Source organism: Prionailurus bengalensis, chromosome A1, assembly GCF_016509475.1.
Source record: "Prionailurus bengalensis isolate Pbe53 chromosome A1, Fcat_Pben_1.1_paternal_pri, whole genome shotgun sequence".
Classification (NCBI taxonomy): Eukaryota; Metazoa; Chordata; class Mammalia; order Carnivora; family Felidae; genus Prionailurus; species Prionailurus bengalensis.
In genome coordinates, this window is record NC_057343.1 from 143,156,366 (window position 1) to 143,181,228 (window position 24,863).

The window sequence follows — 24,863 nt, forward strand, 5'->3', positions numbered from 1 at the left end:
CTATCCACTAACCCCTGGCAACTACTGATCTTTTTATTATCTCCATAGTTCTGCCTTCTCCAGAAAGTTCTCTTGTTGGAGTCACACAGTATGTAGCCTTTTCACATTTGCTTCTTTTACTTAGAAGAAACTTAATGCACATTTTTATGTCTTTTCATGGCTTGATAATTCATTTCTTTTTAGTGTGCTGTAAGATTCCTTTTTTTGGATTGGGGCACCTGGATGGCTCATTTGGTTGAGTGTCAGAGTCGGCTTTGGCTCTGGTCATGATCTCATGGTTCATGAGTTTGGGCCCTGCATTAGGCTCTGTGCTGTCAGCATGGGGCCTGCTTGGGATTCTCTGTCTTCTCTCCGCCCTTCCCCCTGCTCACACAGACGTGTACTCTCTCTAAATAAATCAATAAACTTAAAAAATATCAAAGATTCCTTTGGATGTACCACAGTTCGTTTATTCATTCAGTTACAGAAGGACATCTTAGTAGCTTCTAAGTTTTTGGCCATTGTTAATAAAACTGCTGTCAACATGTATGTGCAGTTTTTGTGTGGGGATACGTTTTCAACTCCTTCAAGTATGAAATCAATGGAAAAAGTTAGGAATAAGTGACTTCTGGACAGTATTAACTCTTCTGTCCATGAACATGGAATATATATTTATTTATTTCCTTGATTTCTTTTATAGAGTTTTGTATTTTTCCTCCGATAGATCTTATACATGTGTTGTTGGATTTATACCTGCATATTTCATTTGTTTGGGTGGTGTTGTAAATGGGATTGTGTTTTTAATTTCAAATTCCACTTGTTCATTGCTGCTATGTATTGGTGCAGTTGATTTTTGCATGTTAACATCGTGTCCTGCAACTTTGCATTAATTGGTTATAAATTCAAGGAGGTTTTGTTTATTCTTTCCTATTTTCTGTATAGACGATCTGCAAACAAAGATGGTTTAATTCCTTCTTTCTCAGTCTTTATACCTTTTGTTTGTTTTTCTTGTCTCACTGCATAAACTTGGACTTCCGGTTTGATTTTGACAGGCTGTGGTGAGAGTTTTCTTGCCTCCTTCCTCATCTTTAGAGGGAAAGCTTCCCAGTTTCCCATCATGAAGTGTGATGTTAGCTATACGTTTTTGTAGATGAGATCTATCAAATTAGTGAAGGTCTCCCCCCATTCCTGGTTTACTGAGCGTTTATATCATGAAGGATTTTAGATTTTGGATGTTGGATTTTGTCAAATGCTTTTTCTCAATCTGTTGATTCCCAGAGTCTACAGTATGCATTTACAATTAATCTATATCCACTTTCTAAAAAAAAAAAAAAATGTTTATTTTTGAGAGACAGAGAGGCAGAGAGAGAGATGGAGACAGAGGATCTGAAGTGGGCTCCGTGCTGAGATCCAGAGAGCCCAATGAGGTGCCTGAACTCATGAACTGTGAGATCATGACCTGAACCAAAGTCTGATGCCTAACAGACTGAGCCACCCAGGTGCCCCCATATCCACTTTTAAGTAACCGTGTACCACTTCTTGGGTAGTGTGAGTACCTTATAATATCAAAATAATCCTAATTCCTCCCTCAACTTTTTATCATTGCTGTCATTCTTGACATTTATACGTAAGCATATATATACACCAAGATAAGCATTTTTCCTTCATTTACTAGTTCTTTGATGCCCTTCCTTTCTTTATGTGGATATGTTTTTCTGACCTATATTATTTGCCTTCTCTCCGAAGAACTTCATTTACCATTTCTTGCAAAGCAGGTCTACTAGCAATGAATACCTTTGATTTTTGTTTGTTGTCTTATGTCTTTTTTTCCTCCTTCACTTTTGAGGAATAATTTAATGAGGTTCAGAATTCCAGGTTGGTGGCTTTTTTACTCTCAAGACTAAATATTTTACTGAACTATTCTACTTGTTTGAATGGTTTCTGAGGACATGTTGGATATAATTATTATCTTTGCTTCTCTATAGCTAAGGTGTTTTTCCTCTTGGCTTTTTTGAGAACTTTTTCTTCATTGATTTTTTTGTGGTTTGAATATAATTTGCCTAGATATAATTCTGTTTGGTGTTCTCTGAGCTTCCTGGGTCTATTATTTGGTAATGGGCATTAATTTGGGGAAAATTCTTATAATTATTTCTAATATTCTGTTTCTTTCTCCCTTCCTCTGGTATTACTGTTTTACATATGTTACAGCTTTTGTAGTTGTCCCACAGTCCCTGGATATTCTTTATTTTTTATTAAGTCTTTTTCTTTTTGCTTTTAATTTTTGGAGAATTATTATTAAGATATCCTCAAACTCTCATTCTTTCCTCAACCATGTCCAGTCTAATAATAAGCCCTACAAATGCAGTCTTCATTTCTACTACAGTGGTTTAGATCTCAAGCATTTCTGCTTGTTTCTTTGTTAGACTTTCCATCTCTCTGCTTACATTGTTAGTTTCATTTTGCCTGCTCTCCACTTTATGTGTTAGAGCACTAAGCATATTAATCATTGTTGTGAAATTTCTGCTCTGGCAATTACAGTGTCCCAGCCATATCTGACTCTGGTCTGATGCTTGCTCTCTCTTCACACAGTATTTTTTTGCATTTTAGTATACTTGCTAATTTTTACTTCCTAGCTAGATGTGATGTACTAGGTAAAAGAAACTGCTGTAAATTTTGCCTTTAGTAATATGACTTAAAGTTGTCGGGGAGGGGAGGGAAAGTATTCTTTAATCCTAAGATTAGGTCTTTGTCTTTTTGTGAGCCTATGCCTCTGGACTGTGAATTTGATCAATGTTTCTTAGGCCCCCTACCCACTTAGATGGGACAGTTGCATATGTCCCTTTCATAATGAGGTTTAGATTCTAGTAAAGCCCTCTGGAGATTAGGCTCTAGTTAGTTTCTCCTATGGGCAGACCTTGTTAAGATAAGCAGAGTGCTCTGGAGCACACTGTTCCTTTTCTCCTCTTTCTGCCACAAGCATGAGGGGATCCCCACCCCACCGTATTCACTGTGAGAACCAGGTTGAGCTGTTGGTAAAACATATATGTCAGGCTCCCCCATGACTAGGTCTCCCTGGAAATTTTAACTCTAAGAGCTTTTTGCTCTGAGCCTCCAACAATTCATCGATTATGGTTCAGATTTTTCTACCCTGGCACTGCTTCCTGCAGAGGTTTTTGCTCCTGTAACTTTTGATTTTCTGTTTTCACCCGTGTCTCCAATTTTGGGGTAGCAGTTTGCCCTGTGATCTCACTTTTCTTTGGGATTTAAGAAGAGTTGCTGATTTTTCAGTTTAGCCTTTTACTTGTTAGGATGGCTATTTCTAACCTTCTTGAAAGTATACTTATTAAAAGTAAGCTGCCTAGGGGCACCTGGGTGGCTCAGTCAGTTACGCATAGGACTTTGGTGAACCAAAGTCATGCTCTCATGTTTCGTGCATTCAAGTCCTGCATCAGGCTCTGTGTTGACAGCTTGGAGCCTGGAACCTGCTTCAGATTCTGTTCGTCTCCCTCTCTCTCTCTGTCCTCCCCCCACTCATGCTCTGTCTCTGTCTCTCAAAAATAAACATTGAAAAAAAAATTAAAAAAAAAAGGAAGCTGTCTCTGGACAACAGACAGGTTTTTTTGTCTGTCTGTTTCCCCCATGGTTAATATCCAAGGGTATATTACGCCTTTTATGTTGGACTGTTTTGCTCATTGAAATTAGAAATTAACTGTAATTGAACTGTAACATCATTTTAACATCTTGAAAGACATTTTAATAGAGAATGAATGAGAAAGTTTCATTTTTTCTCTAAACAGATACTTTAAGCATGAGAACATATTCAAAGCTCAGGAATTGATGTAGTTTATTTATATGCTGTTTAAATGAAAGTCTTTCAGTTAAATGTTGCCTTTTGTAATTACTTTTTCTTTTCTTTTGTTTTTTAATGTTTATTTATTTTTGAAAGAGACAGAGACAGAATGCAAGTGGGTTTAGAGGCAGAGAGAGAGGGAGACACAGAATCCAAAGCAGGCTCCAAGGCCCATGCTGTCAGCACAGAGCCCAACACGGAAGTCGAACTCATGAGCTGTGAGATCATGACCTGAGCCAAAGTCGGACACCAACTGAGCCACCCAGGCTCCCCTGTAATTACTCATTTTCATCTTCTCTGTTTATATAACCAGAGAAAGAGAGAATTTTTTTTTCTATTTAAAGAATATTTTGTTAAGTTTTTATTCAAATTCCAGTTAACATACAGTGTAATATTAGTTTTAGGTGTATAATATAATGGCTCAACACTTCCATACATCACCCTGTGTTCCTCACAAGTGAACTCCTTAATCCCCATCACCTATTTCACCCATTCCCCCACCTATCTTCCCTCCGGCAACTTTGTTCTTTCCAGTTATGAGTCTGTTTCTTGGTTTCCTACCCACCCCCTTTGCTTGTTTTGTTTCTTAAATTCCGCATGAGTGAAATCATACGGTATTTGTCTTTCTCTGACTGACTTATTTCAGTTAGCATTATACTTACTAGCTCCTTCCATGTTGTTGCAAGATTTCATTCTTTTTTGATGGCTAAGTAATATTTCATTATAAATATGTACCACATCTTCCTTAGCCATTCATCAAATGATGGTTACTTGAGCTGTTTCCATAATTTGGCTATTGGAGGTAATGCTACTGTAAACTTTAGGGTGCATATATCCCTTTGAATTAGTGTTTTTGTATTTTTTTGGTAAACAGTAGTGTAATTGCTGGATCATACAGTAGTCCTATTTTTAATTTTTTGAGGAACCTCCATACCGTTTCCCACAGTGGCTGAACCAGTTTGCATTTCCACCAATGGTGCAAGAGGGTTCCTCTATCTCCACATTCTTGTCAACACCTATTGTTTCTTGTGTTGTTGATTTTAGCCATTCTGACATGTGTGAGGTGATACCTCATTGTAGTTTTAACTGGAATTTCCCTGATAAGTGATGTTGAGCATCTTTTCATGTGTCTTTTGGCCATCTGCAAGGAGAACCTACTGTTTATCGTATTTTCTTACATGTGTATGTATATATGGTTTAGAGTCTGTAAGTTAGATCTAGTACTTGATATTGTTTAATATTTACTATCTTTTGAATGGGTCTTCAAGTTGCTGAGATTTTTCAGTTAGGCCTTCAGACTGAATAGGGTTCCTGTGTTCCTTTCTACTTTGTTATATTTACATTATCACTTAATTTGTGGTGAATCCAGGTACTTCAGTGATCTTCACTTATTCTCTTTATTTTAGAATAGTTACTAATAATGTTGATTTCTTTTTTTTATATATATTTATTTTTGAGAGAGAGACAGACAGACAAAGCATGAGCAGGGGAAGGACAGAGACAGAGGGAGACACAGAATCCAAAGCAGGCTCCAGGCTCTGAGTTGTCAGCACAGAGCCTGATGTGGGGCTTGAACTCATGAACCGTGACATCATGACCTGAGCCGAAGTCGAATGCTCAACAGACTGAGCTACCTAGGCACCCCTCTTTATTTCTTGAATAGCTTTTTACCCCAAGTAATTAATGTTGAGAATGTGGAGAAGAAAGTGGCCTATTAATTTTTATGCAGCTTATTTCATAATAGTTTTCCTGAGTGTGATGTAAAAACCCTTTCCGGAAGCTTAAGGATATTTCTCTGTAACTATAATGTGTGAAGTTGATTTTCTTAATTTTTAACCAGAATGATACACCACATAGTAGAATTTTAAAACTCTGAAACACCCGCTTTTGTGTGCACCTGAAAGAATGTATGTTCTGCTAAGTTGGAAAGAATGTTGTGTAAATATCTATGTGGTCATATGGGTTGATAGTGGTGTTCAGGTCTTCTGTAACCATACTGATTTTTTTGTCTACTTGTTTTGTCCTGAGAGAGAGAGGTTGAAATTTCTGACTTAATGGGTTTTTCTGGTTCTTTTAATTCTATCAGTTTTTGCTTCATGTAGGTTGATACTATCTTGTTAGGTAGAAACAGATTTGTGATGTTTTCTTTGTGTTTTGACTTCTTTATCATTACTAATGTTCCTCTTTATCCCTGGTAATAATACTTCTTCTGTAATCTATTTTATATGATAATATTATAACCACACCCCAGCTTTCTTTTGATTTGTGTTTGCCTGTTACATATTTTTTGGTTCTTTTGTTTTTAACCTTTTAGTGTGTTTACATTTAAAGTAGCTCTTTTTGGTAGATAACATATAGTTGGTTCTTGGTTTTGCAATCAAGTTGACAATATCTTTTAGTTTGTTTATGTTATTTACATATATTGATCTGGTTGGATTAAAATCTGTTTTTTTAGGAGCTGTTTTCTATTCCAACTATTCTTTGTTTCTTTTTCATTCTTGCCTTCTTCTGGATTAATTATTTTGAGTGTGTTGATGAACTTGTTTGAAGTATTATTTATATCTGCTGTCATGTCTTTTTCTCTGCCGTATCTGTTTGGTTATTTCCTATAGTTTCCTAAGCGGAAGCCTTTTGCGACTGCATTTTGGTTTTAATTTGAGAGATACAGTTCTTTCTTAGACTTGAGACTTACTCTTTTGGTATTTAAATTATTCTTTAAAAAGTTTATTTAAATAAACTTTAACAGTTTTCTTTAAACTATCTGTAAATTTTTCTTTTTTTTATTGTTCTTTCAATAGGTTATTCTTTTCAAGGCAAATTGGTTGCGAAGATAACCTGTGGTACTGTTTGACATAATTGCACTTTGCAGTAAATCGGTATAATTGATCCTTGAACGATGCCCTAACACCCTGCACAGTTGAAAATCTGTGTATAACTCTGACTTTGCAGAACTTAACTACTAATAGCCTGTTGACTAAAAGCCTTACTGGTAACGTAAACATTCAATGAACAGTTATTTTGTATGTTATATATATTATATACTATATTCTTACAATGAAATAAGCTAGAAAAGAGAAACTTACTAAGAAAATCACAAGGAAAATACGTTTCCTGTATTAATTGATACCATAAGTTTGCATTGTCTGTTTATAAGGCGAATCATCTATCAGTTATCTATATCAATATTATCTTATATGATACAAAATACTCTAGATATTATATGTATAACACTAGACATCAAACATGAAAATACTTGAAAAGGAAATTCATATTTATAAGTATAATGATTCATGCATTAATAATGAAGAAGCAGCAGTTTAGTTGCTTTTTGATAGCCTAGTCTATACACTAATGAACTCAAAACTTTTATGGCATATTACAGATATATTCCTAATAATATATTAGAAATATTATTTATTTATGTATTTTTAAGTTTATTTTGAGAGAGAGAGTGCATGCAAGTAGGGGAGGGGCTGAGAGAGAGAATTCCAAGCAGGGTCTACACTCCCAGCACAAAGCTCGACATGGGGCTTAAACTCACAAACTGTGAGATCATGACCTGAGCCGAAATCAAGAGTCATATGTCTAACTGAATGAGCTACCCAGGTGCCCCTGAAAATACTATAGTGAAAAAACAAAAACACTTACCTCTGATGATAGGGTGATAAGCAGTTTCCCGTTACAAGAGAGACATAATGTATATATGATATAATAATTCTTTGAAAGCAAAGTTACAAAAAAACAGTAAGAAATCCAACATGTTAGTAATATTATATTAAATATCACTCACCTTACACCTGGGTAAGAATAGGCTTTCTGCTTCCATACAAGTCTTGCACATGATGTTTTATATGATGACTACTCAGGTGAGGATGACACAGAATGTCTCATACAGTTCTTACTGTATAGTTACTAGATTTCTGCATAAAGACACATACACAACAGGTGAGTTGATTAACTATATGGCATGATGATTGTTTATAATCACTTGTTAAATGGAAGTAGATCATCATAAAGGTCTTTGTCCTTGTCATCTTCACGTTGAGAAAACTCAACGTGTTTTCTATTGTACTAAGCATGTTTTCTATTGTACTAAACATGATAAAAAATAAGCAAGAACTGTGGGAGACCACTCTTACGGTAAGGAAGAGGAGCAAGAGGAGGGATTGGTCTTGCTGTCTCAGGTGTGGCAGAGGTGGAAGGAGAGGCAGGCACATAGTGTAACTTTATGGAAATCTATTGTCCATTCTGTCTGATTTATTTTGCTTTTCATTTTTCTAAAAATGTTTGTATTGTACCAGTCCTTCTTCCACTGTATGCTTTGGTTTTTAGTGCTTGTGTCCAAGAAGGGTCCATATCATAAAAGAAGTCAAAAGCAGCCTTGAATAATCAGAACCCTTTTGTCAGATTTCTAATGTTAGTATGTTTTCTCACGCTGTTTGTTCTCCGTCTTCTTCCTCATCATCGGGCACTGATTTGGAAGCACTCATGTCCGTTAATTCCTCTGGTGTGGTGATATCTTTCACCTCTTAAATTTCTCCAAGATCCATAATCCATATTTTGAAATCATTCCTCTCCCTCCCTGCCTTTTCTTTCTTTCTGTTTCGTTTTGTTTCATTTCTTTTCTCTTTTCTTTTCTTTTCTATCTTTTCTCTTCTATCTCTTCTCTTCTCTTCTCTTCTGTTCTCTTCTCTTCTCTTCTCTTGTCTTCTCTTTCTGCCATTATCACAATCTCTTGTATGATTTCTTTGATTGGCTCTGTCATAAGTCCTGAGAAGTCATGTACAACATCTAGACGCAGTCTTCTTGAGCAGGAATTTATTATTTCAGGTTTGATAGCTCTCATGGCATTTTCTTTACAACAGTGGCACCTTTAGCAGTGTAAATCTTGCAGACTTTCATGATGATCTGTCTGTTGGGGTTCTCCTCCATTGCACCAACAATACTTTGGTAGAGTACTATGTGTAATGAGCCTTAAAGGTCCTTATGATTCCCTGATATAGAGGCTGAATTAGAGACATTGTATTTGGGGGCATAGTAGACCACTTCGACGCCTTTGGTGTTCAGGTCATAGGAATCCGGGTGGCCAGGGACATTGTCCAATATCAGAGGAACTTTAATAGGCAGTCCCTTACTGGCAAGGTACTTACTTACTTCAGGGACAAAACATCAATAAAACCAATTCAGAAAAAGGGTTCTCATTGTCCAGGCCTTCTTGTTGTACAGCCAAAGGACTGGTGGCTGGTGTTTATCCTGTCCCTTCAAGGATTAGAGGTTAGAAGCTTAAAAGTTAAGGGCACTCCTGATTATAAACCTGCCTGTATTTGCACAAAACAGTCGAGTTAGCCTGTCCCTTCCTGCCTTAAATACTGGTGTTCACTTCTCTTCCCTGCTAATAAATGACCTTTGTGGCATTTTTTTTTTTTTTACTTTAATAGGGCACCTCATCTGCCTTAAACACATATTTGGGCAAATATGTTTTCTTCTCAGTGATTTTCTTAATGGCATCTGGGAACTCAACTTCTGTCTCTTGGTTGGCAGAAGCTGCTTTCTCCTGTTGTCTTGACATTTTTTAAGCCAAACCTTTGTGTAAAATTATCAAACCATCCTTTTCTAGTGTTAAATTCTCCAGCTTTAGATCCTTTACTTTCCTTTGGCTTTAAAGTTTTCCTTTTATTACAGCAATCTTGGCTCCCACATAAATGCTGCATTTTCAATACAAGATTAAAAGGTCTTTAGCAAAAAATGTAAGACTTTTGCCACATGTTACTGTCACTGCAGTGATAACTTCATGAATTTCCTTTTCTTGGAATGGTCCTTATACTGGATTCATTGATCTTAAGATGGTGGGCAGTTGTAGTTGCACACTTCAGCCTATGGTACATATCAGGCATTTCCACTTTTTCCTGTAATGCTGTAACTTTTCTCTGTTCTTGGGAGCACTTCCAGCATCACTAGAGTTTGTATGGGTCCCATCATGTTATTCAGGGTTCACTGTATTGTACTAAACATGATAAAAAATAAGCAAGAACTGTGGGAGACCACTCTTACGGTAATTCTGAATGTATTAGTTTGTTTTATGCAGTTATGATTTAATACTGCATCTTTATACTTGTCTATGTGTCTCTTGACTGTAAATGGTATCATGTAGAAAGTATTTATATATGTAATTGTGATGACTCTTTAAAAATTTTTTTAATGTTTATTTATTTATGAGACAGAGCAGGGGAGGGGCAGAGAGAGAGGGACAGAGGATCTGAAGTGGGTTCTGTGCCGACAGCAGCGAGCCCAGCGCAGGGCTGAAACTCATGAACTGAACCGTGAGATCATGACCTGAGCTGAAGTCAGTCACTTTGGTACCCTCTGAACCACCCAGGCATCCCGTGATAACTTTTTATAACAGATTTATATATTTTTGTTGTAGTAAATGATAAAATAAACAAGTATCTACATATACAGTTATGATCATGACATAACTTTTTCTTTGATGTTTCTAGGCTCCTTGTTTTCAAACTGTTGCAGATCTACAAAAAAAATTTCCAATATGTTTATTGAAAAAAAAGCATGTATAAGTGGACCTATGTAGTTCCAACCTGTGTTGTTCAAGGATCAAATATACTTTCAGGTGTACCTTTCTTATATACCAGCTGAAATGCGTAAGGTGGTGTTAGTTGCAGAATTTTAAAATCCCTCACACTTTAAAATAGTTGAGGTTTGCAGTAAATACGGAAATAAGGTAGATGGGACAAAGGTTTTTAAAATATCTTTTAATCAGTTAGTTCTAGATTTTTTATTTCTTTAGCTGGTTATTTTGCACTCATCTGATATTAGCAGAAAATACAAATAGGCTGAGTAGCATTGTTCCTTGAATGGCAAAACCAGGTAAGAAACATTTGTATATGGTATAGTTAAGAGTTAGTTTTAGGTGTCGGGCTGCCTGGGTGGCTCAGTTGGTTGAGCAACTAACTCTTGATTTCAGCTCAGGTCATGATTACAGGGTTGTAGAATCAAGCCCTTCATCAGGCTCCACTCTGAGCATGGAGCCTACTTGAGATTCTGTCTCTCTTTCTCTCTCTCTCTCTCCCCCCGCCCCCAACTCTGTCCCTATACCTCGCTTGTGCTCTTTCTCAAAAATAAACATCTAAAAAAATTTTTTTTAAGTTTATTTATTTTGAGAGAGAGCAAGAGAGAGAGAGAGCACACACAAGTATGAGCCAGGGGAGGGGCGGAGAAAGAGAGCCAAGCAGGCTCCATGTTGTCAGCACAGAGCCAAATGCAGGGCTTGATCTCACAAACCATGAGATCATGACCTGAGCCAAAGTTGGACTCTTAACTGATTGAGCCACCCAGGCGCCCCTCAGAATAAATAAACATTTAAAAAAATTGTTTAAATGGTTGACTACTGAGTGATTTTCGTTACTTATGCTTTCTAAATTGAATGGCAATTCAGATGTGAGATTTCATTTGTTAGGAAAATTTTTGTTTAATCAAGTGAAAGTTTTGTTTAATTTCAATCCTTATTTTCTGATTTGCTGCAAAATAGTATTTTGTTCTTTGTATCCTCCTTGACTCTTCTTAAAAGAGAGTGTTTTAGAGAACTGAAATTATCACAAATGAAAAGAAACTATGTAATCTCACCTTATATAGAAAACACTACAGTGAGCATTTGAAGTTAATTTAATTTAGACATTCACATCCTGTTGATTGATAATTGGCTTTCTTGGGCAAAATGGAATTGAAATAATAGCCTACAGATAGATTTATCACATGGTTAAAAACATTAACTTCACAAATAGACAGGTCTCAGCCTTTCTGTTACCAGCTCTGTATTTGGATCATTTAACTTCTCTAAATCTGTTTATTCATCAGTAAAAGGGAGTCAATTTTTAAAAATTTTTTAAAATGTTTATTTTTGAGGGGCGCCTGGGTGGTGCAGTCGGTTAAGCGTCCGACTTCAGCCAGGTCACGATCTCGCGGTCCGTGAGTTCGAGCCCCGCGTCAGGCTCTGGGCTGATGGCTCGGAGCCTGGAGCCTGTTTCCGATTCTGCGTCTCCCTCTCTCTCTGCCCCTTCCCCGTTCATGCTCTGTCTCTCTCTGTCCCAAAAATAAAAATAAAAAACGTTGAAAAAAAATTTAAAAAAAATGTTTATTTTTGAGAGAGAGAGCACAAGCTGGGGAGGGGCAGAGAGAGAGGGGGAGACAGAATCTGAAGCAGGCTCCAGGCTCTGAGCTGTTTTGTACAGAGCCTGATGCAGGGCTTGAACCCACAAATTGTGAGAACATGACATGAGCTGAAGTCAGATGCTTAACCGACTGAGCCACCCAGGTGCCCCAAAAGGGAGTCAGTATTGTTGCCTACCTCACAGCAGGTATTGTAAAAATGAAATGGCTAATTCATGTGTTTGCCATGGTCACTGACACATAATTTTCAATCAATGTTAACTTCTATTACAAAATATAGACTCGGTTAAGTGTAAAGGATATAGACCTTGAACCTCAGGTCTAGGTTTAAAATTGTTTAAGTTTAAAATTTCATTACTGGGGGGCCTGCTGGGTGGTTCGTTGGTTAAACGTTCGACTCTTGATTTCGGTTCGAGTCACGATTTCATGGTTTGTGAGATCAAGCCCTGTGTTGGGCTCTATGCTGAGACAGTGTAGAGCCTGCTTGGTTTTCTTTCTATTCCTTTCCCTCTCCCTTTTTCTGTCCCTTCCCTGTTCTCTCTCTCTCTCTCTCTCTCTCTCTCTCTCACACACACACACACACACACACACACACACACACACACGTGCACTCTCTGAAAATAAATCAGTAAAAAAAAAATTTTATTACATGTAAACTTTTTATTTCCTTCTGCTTTTGGAAAAGCATAGACAGGAAGAAGACAGAGTGTAGGGATCTAGGGTCTCTTTCATCCCAGTGTTATGCTTTTTCATTTAGACTAGTCTAGTGAATGATTTTTAAATGGTTTTTATGTCACAGACTCCATTATGAATATAAAAATTTTGAGTCCTTTTTTTAAAGAAAAAATATATATGCAAAATTTTATGCACAATTTGGGTGGGTTTTGTGCTCTTTCCTTTTAAAGCTTACCTGTGGAGCACCTGTTCAAAAAGAATTGATTTCAGCACAAAATTATTAGAGTAAAAATGGGGTTGGTTTCTAGAGTGTTGCATTCCAAAGTAACAGTAATTAAGACCACGAAAGTAGCTGTACTTTGTAGGTTCTATTTTATTCTAATGTTATGACATCAGCAGGAATTTCACGTATTACTTTGTTCTCTTAATAGTAATGAAGTTACCCACCATGTCCCAGAAATGCTCATGATCTTATCAGAGGCCAGATATCACTTGTGTGAGCACAATATTCTATGAACAAAACAATTTTAGTGCAGTTTTGTACTAGTGTAGTAGAGGTACCAACAAGTAACATTTATTGATTACTTAGAATGTGCCTCCATATTCCCTGTTAAGCCCTTTATATTCATTTCATCCATTTAAAAGTAGATTCCACTGTTACTCCCATTTTGTAAATAGAAAATCTCAGACTTAGGTTTCGATTTTCTTGAAACTATACAACTTTGAGTCGGAGATTCTGGATTTAAGCCCAAGTCTGTCTTTAAAGCTACATGCTCTTAGTTACCATGCCAAGTTACTGAAGACAAAACATTTGGTATTTTACTTAACTTGTGCTGCCTTATCATGGTTAAATGTGAAATTTCCATTAGCTCTTTTGAAATAATGACCTACCTTGTCTTCTCTACTTCTTCAAACCATAGTTAATATCGCTGATACTGATATATAATATGAAATAAACTTTATATAAGATTATATAAGTCTGTTTTCTGAGAATTTAATATGAAAATTTTGGGGAGGACTTTTTTGTTAAAAGGTGTGTTATAACTTGGCAGTATATTATTTGAAGACAAATAACCAAAATCAGCTGGCTTGAGATTTGGTTTTCCAATAGATTTTAATCTGGAAGAGCTCAGATGGCAAGTAGCAGAAAGCTTTTATTGTTTATTTATTTATTTATACTGATGAGGAAATAGATTACATAGGTGGGTTTATTGTGAATAAATATAATTACTTACATAAATACTTGATTGTAAACTGAGGCAGATTACAGTTTAAAACCACTTAGCTTAAATCAATTAATAGTGGTTTTCTAACTATTTGTACTCTCATCTTCTTTGGCTTAAAGTGGCTATATACAAGCTTTGTTATTTAAACATTTGTTTACTAATCTTTTCATTTATACAAGACCCACTGCTTTTGGTTCTGGATACCAATAGAAGTCTTTATGCAGCCCGATGATGTTTTACTTCCTGGACTTTTTCTGATTTTGGCTCAGGTACAGCCGTCTACCTGGGTGTCTTGTGGCATTTACACATTTCTTCAGCCTTAGCTGGCTTTTCCTTCAAACATCTCAAATGAACTTGATATTCATGTGATGATTGTATTGCTCAAGTTTGTTAATTTACATTTTATAGCGTTTTCCACTATTTGGTATATAGGGAGTTATTTATACTTAATATACTTTTTAACATTGTGATTAGCTCACTTTTTTGCATTTTTGATAATTTTTAGGCTTTTGGCAGGGAATGTATAACCCATGTTGTAAAACTGTTTTCACAGTAGAGTCAGATTCACATGCTCTTATATCATGTTGATACAATGGCCTATATTTTCAGTGACTGCTTGTATGTTGAAAATGAGGCAACATTTTTAAAATTTGAATTGGACTAACTTTGCATTTGTAATAATTTGAATAGATTATAGAGAAACCACTCTTGGGCACTCTTGGAGGTAAGAGTTCAGATAGTTAAGTGCTGGTATATGGAGTTTATATCTCAGAGAAATTTGGCCATTTGAATGTCTTTGGTGAAGTGGCTGTTCATGTCTTCTGCCTATTTCTTCACTGGATTATTTGTGTGTGTGTGTGTGTGTGTGTGTGTGTGTGTGTGTGTGTGTGTGTGTGTTGAGTTCGATAAGTACTTTATAGTTTTTGGATACTAACCCTTTATCTGATATGTCATTTGCAAATATCTTCTCCCATTCTGTCGGTTGCCTTTTAGTTTCGTTGATTGTATCCTTCGCTGTGTAGAAGCTTTTTATTTTGATCAGGTCCCAATAGTTAATTTTTGCTTTTGTTTCCCTTGCCTCTGGAGACATGTTGAGTAAGAAGTTGGTGCAGCTGAGGTCAAAGAGGTTTTTGCCTGCTTTATCCTCAAGGATTTTGATGGCTGCCTGTCTTACATTTAAGTCTTTCATCCATTTTGAGTTTATTTTTGTGTATGGTGTAAGAAAGTGGTCCAGGTTCATTCTTCTGCATGTCGCTGTCCAGTTTTCCCAGCAGCATTTGTTGAAGAGACTGTCTTTATTCCGTTGGATATTCTTTCCTGCTTTGTCAGAGATTAGTTGACCCCATAGCTGTGGGTCCATTTCTAGGCTTTCTATTCTGTTCCTTTGATCTGTGTGTCTTTGTTGTGCCACTACCATACTGTCTTGATCATTACAGTTTTGTGATACAGCTTGAAGTTCAGAATTGTGATGCCTCCCACTTTGCCTTTCTTTTTCAACATTACATTGACTTTTCTAGTTCCTTAAAAATTTTAGAATTGTTTGTTCTAGCTCTGTGAAAAATGCTGTTATTATTTTGATATAGATTGCAAAAACAGCATTTTTAAAAGTTTATTTTGAGAGAGAGTGAGAGAGAGAGAGAGAGAGAGAGAGAGAACATGTGCAGTGTCGTAGACTCTAAGTCTAAAGTTCTCTTTTGGCCAGCAAAAGAGTAGATGCAGGATTAAAGCAATAGATGGCTAATGTCTGGGAAAAGACACGAGCCCCGAATAAGGGTCCTTGCCCTGTATTTATTCAGATCAGAAAGCTTACAAATGTGATGGGCGTGTACAAAGAGAGAAACTGGGAATATCAACTTGGGGACGTGAGGGAAAAGGGATTTTTTTTGAAGGTATATGGTGTTGGGGTTTGGGTCCATATAAAACAAAATCCTGGCGGCCGGGCAGATGGGCAGATGATTGTTAACAGCAGACAGGAGGCGCCGTGTCTGTTTAACGTAGCTATCCTAGGGGATGAGACAGATAGGGGGAATAACCTCAGGATTAAAAAGGCACCTTTTCTTTTGTTAACCATGTCTGCTCTGGGCTGCGTTGCTTGCAGTGTAGTTAGTGGTCCATAGTCCAGTTCACCAATTTACCTAACTTGGCCTTATCCTCCTGTGAAAGTAGCTTTTCTGCTATAGTACTTGGGGGTGCTTCCACCCTGAATTGGGGTGCTTCCACCCTGAATATCTAATGTCGTTTATTTCATATACCTATGTATCGGGCACCTTTGCGCCTGTTCCTGTTTAGGGTCTTTGCCCCTCCCTGTCTGTTCTGGGGGATCTGCACCCCCTTTCTATTTCGGGGTGCCTTTGTACCTCCCTATTCCTGGCTACTTGCACCTCCCTATTCTTGGGGTGGCTTTGCATCCCCCCATTCTTGGGGTGGCAATCTGGTTTACCCAAACTCGGATGTGAGCATTTTATGGCTTTGTATTTCTTTACACCTTGTTAACCCATTGATGTAAGCCTGGGGGATTCCTAAGCTTATCCCCCACAGTGCACACAAGCAGGGGAGGGGCAGAGAAAGAGGGAACGAGAATCCCAAGCAGGCTGTGTGCTATCAGTGCAGAGCTTCTGACATAGGGCTCAGTCTCACAGACTGTGAGATTATGATTTGAACTGATATCAAGAGTCAGATGCCTAAGTGACTGAGCCACCCAGGAGCTCCCAAAATAGCATTTTTATATTGTGAACTTTTTTGTTGTGGGACTTACTTGTTTTTTGTTGGTTAAGTTTTCTGAGTTTTATAGTCAGTAAGTAATACCAGCCTCGGTGTAATATATTACTGGTAGAATTACTGTGAAAGTGGAATGATTTGATTTAAATCTAATATAGAAAACATTAGTCATAAACTACTAAAATCTGCTTTTTTTGTGTGCTTTGGAGAAATGACTGATTCTAGAACAGGGAAAATACAGCATGAGCAGAGATTAAGTGCTTAAGCAAACAGATTCTGAAAGGCTAAAGCTGGAATAATTTTAGCAACAAAATGATAGTGTTTAATTTTAACCCAAAGAGTAGAAAAATATCCATGAGTCCATACGGATATAAACAAATGGAGCTGAAAGGACAGATCTTTCTTACAGAATTTGAAATCATAAATGTGGATTCTCCTCTTTCTAAGCAGTAGTGCTTAATTGTCCTCTCTTTGAATGGGGAGTAGACTTAGTGACTCACCTTTTTTTCTTTAATTTTTTAAAAAAAATTTATTAATTTTTGAGAAACAGAGTGAGTGGGGGAGGGGCAGAGAGAGAGAGAGGGAGACACAGAATTGGAAGCAGGCTCCAGACTCTGAGCTGTCAGCACAGAGCCCGTTGCGGGTCTTGGACTCCTGAGCTGTGAGGTCATGACCTGAGCTGAAGTTGGACGCTTAACCGACTGAGCCACCCAGGCGCCCCCGACTTAATGACCCATCTTAAAAGCTGAGTACACGTGTGCTGGGCAGAAAAGAGGACTATATTGAGCATTTTAGACACAGTATAAATAAAAGCATTGACATAGCAAGACATATTCTTCAGTTTATTTTATGAAGGCAGAGATATGCTTGGTTACATTATTTGGACTTCATCCTGTAGTCGGTGGTTCAAACATTGGAAGATATAATCATCACCTAGGAAGCTTTCCTGTAAACACAGTTTTACAATATGACATGGAGGTGGATCTTGAAATAAGATACTGAGAAGCAATCTAGGTTAGAGAAAGAGGTCAGATGCCATTAAAAAAACAAAGAGAGACTTGAGAAAGTTCATTGGAAATTCATAGGTTGGTCATGACTTTGAAGTACCTTTGGAGGAATACATTACGAGAGGCCATGTTGCAGTGGATTGAGAAGTGAATAGGAATGGGGTCTGTAAAATAAACAAGTCAGGAGATGATAGATGTTGGAGAGGATGTGGAGAAATGGGAACCCTCTTGCACTGTTGGTGGGAATGAAAACTGGTGCAGCCACTCTGGAAAACAGTGTGGAGGTTCCTCAAAAAATTAAAAATAGATCTACCCTATGACCCAACAATAGCACTGCTAGGAATTTACCCAAGGGATAAGGAGTGCTGAGGCACAGGGGCACTTGTACCCCAGTGTTTATAGGAGCACATTCATCAATAGCCAAATTATGGAAAGAGCCTAAATGCCCATCAACTGATGAATGGATAAAGAAGTGGTTTATATATACAATGGAATACTACTTGTCAATGAGAAAGAATGAAATATGGGCTTTTGTAGCAACGTGGATGGAACCTAGGGAGTATTATGCGAAGTGAAATAAGGTAGAGAAAGACAGATACCATATGTTTTCATTCATATGTGGATCTTGAGAAACTTAACAGAAGACCATGGGGGAGGGGAAGAGGGGAAAAAAAATAAAAGTTACAGAGAGGGAAGGAGGCAAACCATAAGAGACTCTTAAATACTGAGAACATACCGAGACTCTTAAAACTGAGGGTTGAGGGGGGGGTGGGGGAGAGAGGAAAGTGGGTGATGGGCATTGAGGAGGGCACCTGTTGGGATGAGCACTGGGTGTTGTATGGAAACCAATTTGACAATAAATTATATATATATATATATATATATATATATATATATATATATATATATAGGAATGGAATGTGTAGAGGAAATCACGACTTATTATTGGTGAGAAGGAGGGAGATCAAGGAGGTGGAAGTTAAGCAGGGAAGACAGGGCTAAAGGAAGGCTATTTGAAGATGAAAACTCTGTGTTTATACACTGGGAAGATCCTAGTGGAAGAAGTGAAGACACTTAGGAAACAAGATGAGTAACTACTGAAGTAGAATGCTCCAGAGGAATAGAGTGATGGACTAAATATTTTTATGCAAGTGTCGATTTCGACATGAGTGATACTGCCTCCTCATAGATAAGCAGTAAGAAAGGTTGGTGGCATATATAAACTTGGAACGTCATTGTATTGAGCAGGAAGTTGAGGTTTATTTCTGTGGCTTCTGGTTTTGTCTTTGATGAGGGAAACGGAGTTTTATGCTGGTACTGAGTAAGTTGAAATGTTAAGGACCTTGAAATATGTGTTTAGGCATTGGAATGGTCACTGTGATAAAAAGAGAATGGAGTAAATTTGCGACAGTTGAAAATCTTACCAAACAAATCAAATATAGTAATATGTTAAAAAGATAGCGTATCATGATCAAGTGGATAGAGCTTTTCAAGGAATTCATGGTTGGTTTGACATTAAATAATTTACCATACTATAAACTGAAATAGAAAAATCATAAGATTATCTTAATTGATGTTAAAATACAACGTGAAAAAATTCAACACTCAATCACTCAGGATGAAAACAAGGCATCTATGAAAAATTTTAACAGTTAACACCATACTTAATGCTGAAAGACTATATCCTTCTACCTAAGGTGAAGAACAGGATAAAGATGTTCATTCTCAACACTTCCATAAAACATGTAGTGGAAATCCTGGCCAGTATAAACAGGCAAGAAAAAGAAAGAAAAGGCATCCAGATTAGGAAGGAAGAAGTAAAACTATTTGCAGATCTCTTGTTCATCTATATAGAAAATAGGAGAAGTATACCTTGTTAATAGTTTGGAAGATTTGATGTTACTGTGATTTGAATTCTCTCAAAATGGATCTGTAGATGCAATGCAATTCCAGTAAAAATCCCAGCAGATTGTTTTTATGGAATTGAACAGGTGATTCTGAAAGGTATAGAGAAATATAAAAGCCTAGAATGACAAAAACAACTTTGAAAAAGGGCAATAAGTTTGGATAGCTAACATCACTTAATTTGAAGACTTAATCGAAAACCACCAGAATCATAAGTGTGATACTGACATAAAGGAAGGCAGGTAGAACAGGACAGAACGGTGTCCAGAAATAAACCCACCCGTATATAGATTACTGATTTTTCAGAAAGATAAAATGGTAATGTAGTGCTGAAAGGATAGTCTTTTAAAGAAATGCTGTGTAAATAAGAAAAAACTTTAATCCATACCTCATACTATATTTTAAAAAATTAATTCAAAAGGGAACATAAGCTTAAATGCAAAACTGAAAGTATAAAACCTTCAGAGAAAAAAAAAACTCTTGTGTTTTTGGCTTTGTGAAAGATTTCTCAGATAAAACAGTAATTTCAAGATCCATAAAAGAACTAACTCATACTAGAGTTCATAAAAAGGCAAAACTTCTGCTCTTTAAAAGACACCCTACAAAGAATGAAAAGACAAGCCAGAGACGGAGAAAATCCTGCCAGACATTTATCTGATAAGTGAGTGGTATGTCCAAACTCATAAAACCTAATAAGAGGAAAAGACAGTTAAAACCTTGAAAAAAGATGTGAACAGTCCATGACAGAAGGTAGATGTATGGATGGTAAAAAGCAGATGAAAAAGTGCTCAACAACATTAGCTATTAGAAAATGCAAATTCAAACTACATGAGATAGCATTATATACCTATAAGAATGACTAAAATTTAAAGGGTTGACTCTACCAAGTGTTGGTGAGATATGTGGAAGAACTGGAATACTCATACAGTGCCACTGTGACTATAAAACGGAATAACCTCTCTGGAAAACAGTTTGGCAATTTGTTAAAAAGTTAAAACATATACCTTTTAGGTGACCTATCTGTTCTACTTTTAGATAGTTACCCAAGAGAAAAGGAACTTTACGTTCATGTGAAGATTTATACATGAATGTTAATAGCTTTATTTGTCATAGTAAAAAACTAGATTTAACTTAAAAGTCCATCAGTAGTTGAATGAATAAACAAACTGTGGTCTGTCTATACAGTGGAATACTACTCAGTGAAGAGTAATGAACTCGATACATGCAACAACACAAATGAATCTCAGAATAATTGGGCGGAGTAAAAGAAAGCAGAAAAAAAGGATATTCTGTATGATCCCATTTATGTAAAATTGTAAAATATGAAAACTGTAGTGACAGTAAACAGTGAGTGAAATGAAGACGGAGAGATTATCCAGGTGCACAAGGAGACTTTTGGAAAATACTCATTATTTTGTTGATGTAGATTCGTGGGTATATCATATGTCAAACCTTATCAAAATGTGTATTTAAAGTATTTGCTGTTTGTATGTTAATTATAACTCAAACTGTTTAATAATTGAAAAGAAAACAAAATTTTTTTGCCATGATGTTTGTGGTACAGTTGAAAAGTGAAAGGACCAAAAATGAGGTTGGAGTTACAGTGTCATCATTGAGTATTGGAAAAAGGGTTCACGTACATTATTATGAGAGCCTTTAGTGGTTGCCCGTGGTATTTTAAAAAATATTTTTATTTCTTAATGTTTAAATGTCTTTGTTCATGTGAATATAAAAGTACTGAGAAAAATGACATTTTCCTCTTTTTTCTCTTCTCCCCCCCCCCTTTTTTTAAAGGAGTGACAGTTCATTCAGATTCTTTGTATTCTTCTTCGTCTATATTTGTCAGTTTGCTGTTCATGTACTCCAAGCTGCAGGATTTCATAATTGGGGCAACTGGTAAGCCGTTTACTTTAATTACTCTAGTTTTAATCTGTTTGTGTAGTACCTCTATATAATTTTTGGCTTCCTAAAAATAGTTAACATAGAAAAGCCAGATTATCAAAAGTAAAAATAGTAAAAAATGCAATTTAAAAAATGTCTAAGGCATAACCTTTGGGCAAACCATTCTATATGAAAATTAGGTTGCCATCTTTTTTTTTTTTTTCAAGAAACAAACTTTTTTTTTTTAAGTTGTTTATTTATTTAGAGAGTGAGCAGGGGAGGGGGGAGAGAGAGGGAGGGAGGGAGGGCGGGAAGAAGGGAGGGAGGGAGGGAGAACTCCAAGTAAGCTCTACACTGTTAGCTTGGAGTCCATTGTGGGGGTCAAACCCACAAACTGTTGGAACATGACCTGAGCCGAAACCAAGAGCTGGATGCTTAACTGACTGAGCCACCCAGGCGCCCCTAGGTTGCCATTTTTAAAAACAGCATATTGTATCTAGTTTAAATGAAATGTATATATAACAGGTACTAAAAGGAAGAGTAAAAAGACTGAGGAGTGGTCAGAGCTGGGCCAAGGATTGTGGAGGGGAGAGGAAAGAACTTGTAGGATTTAAAGGAAAAGAGTACCTGTTAATGTGTAAAGCACTATTTTAGGTATACAAACATATATTTCCATACAAACACATGCATGTGAACACTTGTCTTTGAAAAATGGTATCACTGCAATGCTCACTCTGGGAGACCCTCAGAAACTGAAACTATTTGGACTCAAGCTAGGAGATAATAGCAAATTTGTATCTGTGTTCATACACTTTGGAACAATCATTCCTTGAATGAAAAAGTGGGTAGAAGAGTACACATCTCTAAAATTATCCCTCCCTCTCTTGTATTTTAATTGAGTTACATACAGTTGAGTTCTTATAAACAACACCATATACAAGACAGTTTTGCTGCCCTGTACATAAACTAAAATAAGCATGTAGCTGCAGTGAATTGAAAACTTAAGTTTAGTGTGCTACCACCAAATCAGAATAGAGACTGGCAATCAGACAATTATCGGTAGCTTTGTGGATCTCCTAATGGGCATGTATACAGGTAGAGAATTTTTATAGATACCTTAAATCAGTTCTTGAAAAACGTAGCATTCATTATCGTTTCTAATAGTGTGTTTAGTCTTTGGCATATGAGAGAAAGAAAATGTTCTTAGATGTTTAATTAAAAAATACACTGTTTATGTTAACAGCACAATTTTTTTTTTATTCTTATGAAATTGAAGTAATTTGTTTAGTTTTTTTCAGCACAGATTCAGAAGAGAGTGTTAAAATTGAGCATAACAGAATGTGTAGTGGCTACATAGCACAGGAGACTGATAGGAAGGGGCCATACCGGAGGACCCGTTTGAAGATCAACCTCATGTGATCCAGCAACTTTTTAAAAAATTAAACTGTTTATTTTGAGATAATTGCAGATTCACACAATTAGAAGAAATAAAACTCTATACCAAATTTTCCCAAGGGTAACATCTTGCAAAGCCATGGTATAATTTCGAAACAAGAATCTTGACAGTCATAAGTAGAGATAACATTTCCATCACCAGAGAATCCCTCATGTTGCCCTTTTGTAGCACGTTAATTTCCTTCCTGCCCTCATCCACTTATTAACCCCAGCTATCACTAATGTGTTGTTCGTTTCTGTTATTTTGCCATTTTAAGAATGTTATTTAAATGGGGTCACTTGGGTGGCTCAGTGGTTAGGTGCCTGGCTCTTGATCTCAGCTCAGGTCTTGATCTCGGGGTTGTGAGTTCAAGCCCTGCATCGGGCTCCATGCTAGGCATGAAGCCCACTTAAAAAAAAAAAAAAAAAAGTTGTATAAATGGCATCATGGGATAAGTAACTTTTGTCTTTTTGTGCTCAGCATAGTTCTCTGGAGATTCATCTGGGTTATTGTGTGTATCAGTAGCCATAGTTCTCTTTTTTATTCCTCAGTAAAACTCTGGATGTACCGCAGTTTGTTTATCCGTTGACCAGTGAAGATCTAGACTTTTCTCATTTTAGGCTATTATAAATAAAACCTCTACAAACATTTGTGAACAGGTTTTATGTGAACATCTGTTTTCATTTCTCTGTGATAAATATCCAAGAGTATAATTGTTGGTTCATATGGAAGTTTCATGTTTAGTGATCTTTTGAAGAAACTAACAGACTGTTTTTCAGGATGACTGTACCATTTTACATTGCCACCAACAATGTATGAGTTACTCAGCTTCCACGTTCTGACCAGCATTTAGTGTTGTCACTTTTTAAAATTTTAGCTGTTTTGATAGATGGATAGTGATATCTCACTGAGGTTATAAGTTGTATTTCTCTGGTGACTCATGATGTTGAACATCTTTTCATGTGATCTTCCCCCCTCTTTATAGCCTCTTGATGAAACATCCTTTCATGTGTTTTGCCCATTTTCTAATTGAATTTTTTTCTAACTGTTGAACTTTGAAAGTTCTTCATATATTCTGCATGCTAATCATTAGTTGGATATATGGTTTACAAATATTTTTTTCCATAACTAAGCAGAATTTAAAATGAACTTAAAGTAATAATGAACGCCTATACTTAAAAAGTAAAATCTGGTGGTACACACTTTAGGCTCTGGCATTTTCTATTGGGTTTGAATTTAGACTATGCCATTTATTAGCTATATGACTGAGAAAGTTACTGAATATCTCTGATTCAGTTGCTTATGTGTATAATAGGGATTTAAAACAACATCTATCTATGGGGTGCCTGGGTGGCTCAGTCGGTTAAGTATCCGACTTCAGCTCAGGTCATGATCTTATGTTTTGTGAGTTCGAGCCCTGCGTCGGGCTCTGTGCTGACAACTCAGAGACTGAAGCCTGTTTCAGGTTCTCTGTCTCCCTCTCTGTCTGCTCCTCCTCCACTAATGCTTTGTCTCTCAAAAATAAATAAATGTTTTAAAAAAAACCTTTTTTTTAAATAGCATCTAAGGGAATTGTTGTGAGAATTAAAAGAGTTAACACGAAGAATTTGAACATTGTGTGGCTTATAAGTGCTGAGTATGTGTTGGTCCTTATTTTTTAAAAACCCAGCATTAATTTATTTGTCTAATTATACTCTTTTTTAAAAAAATTGCTTGTTAGTGGTTGGATTTCATCCCTTACTGGACTCAACCAAAGTATTCCTGTTGGAATTATGATGATCATCATAGCAGCACTTTTCACAGCATCAGCGGTCATTTCACTAGTTATGTTTAAAAAGGTAAGTGACATTTTACATCTGTGAATTTTTATAGTTAATCTTATGTGCAGTTCTCATTTTCCCATTTTGCTTATTATTTTTTTTAATGTTTATTTGATTTTGAGAGAGAGAGAGATGAGAAAGAGAGAGAGTGTGAATCAGGGAGGGGCAGAGAGGGAGACAGAATCC

General features: G+C 36.6%; 1 protein-coding gene across 2 annotated transcripts in view; it reads left to right on the forward strand.

The window, feature by feature from the left end:
• SCAMP1 (secretory carrier membrane protein 1) overlaps positions 1-24,863 on the forward strand; it is a 128,890-nt gene that overhangs the window by 86,344 nt on the left and 17,683 nt on the right. For both annotated transcript variants that reach the window (XM_043592692.1, XM_043592700.1), the window contains 2 exons: positions 21,336-21,437; positions 24,578-24,695. In XM_043592692.1, coding sequence (XP_043448627.1) covers positions 21,336-21,437; positions 24,578-24,695 — 220 coding nt within the window. The remainder of the gene's footprint in view (positions 1-21,335; positions 21,438-24,577; positions 24,696-24,863) is intronic.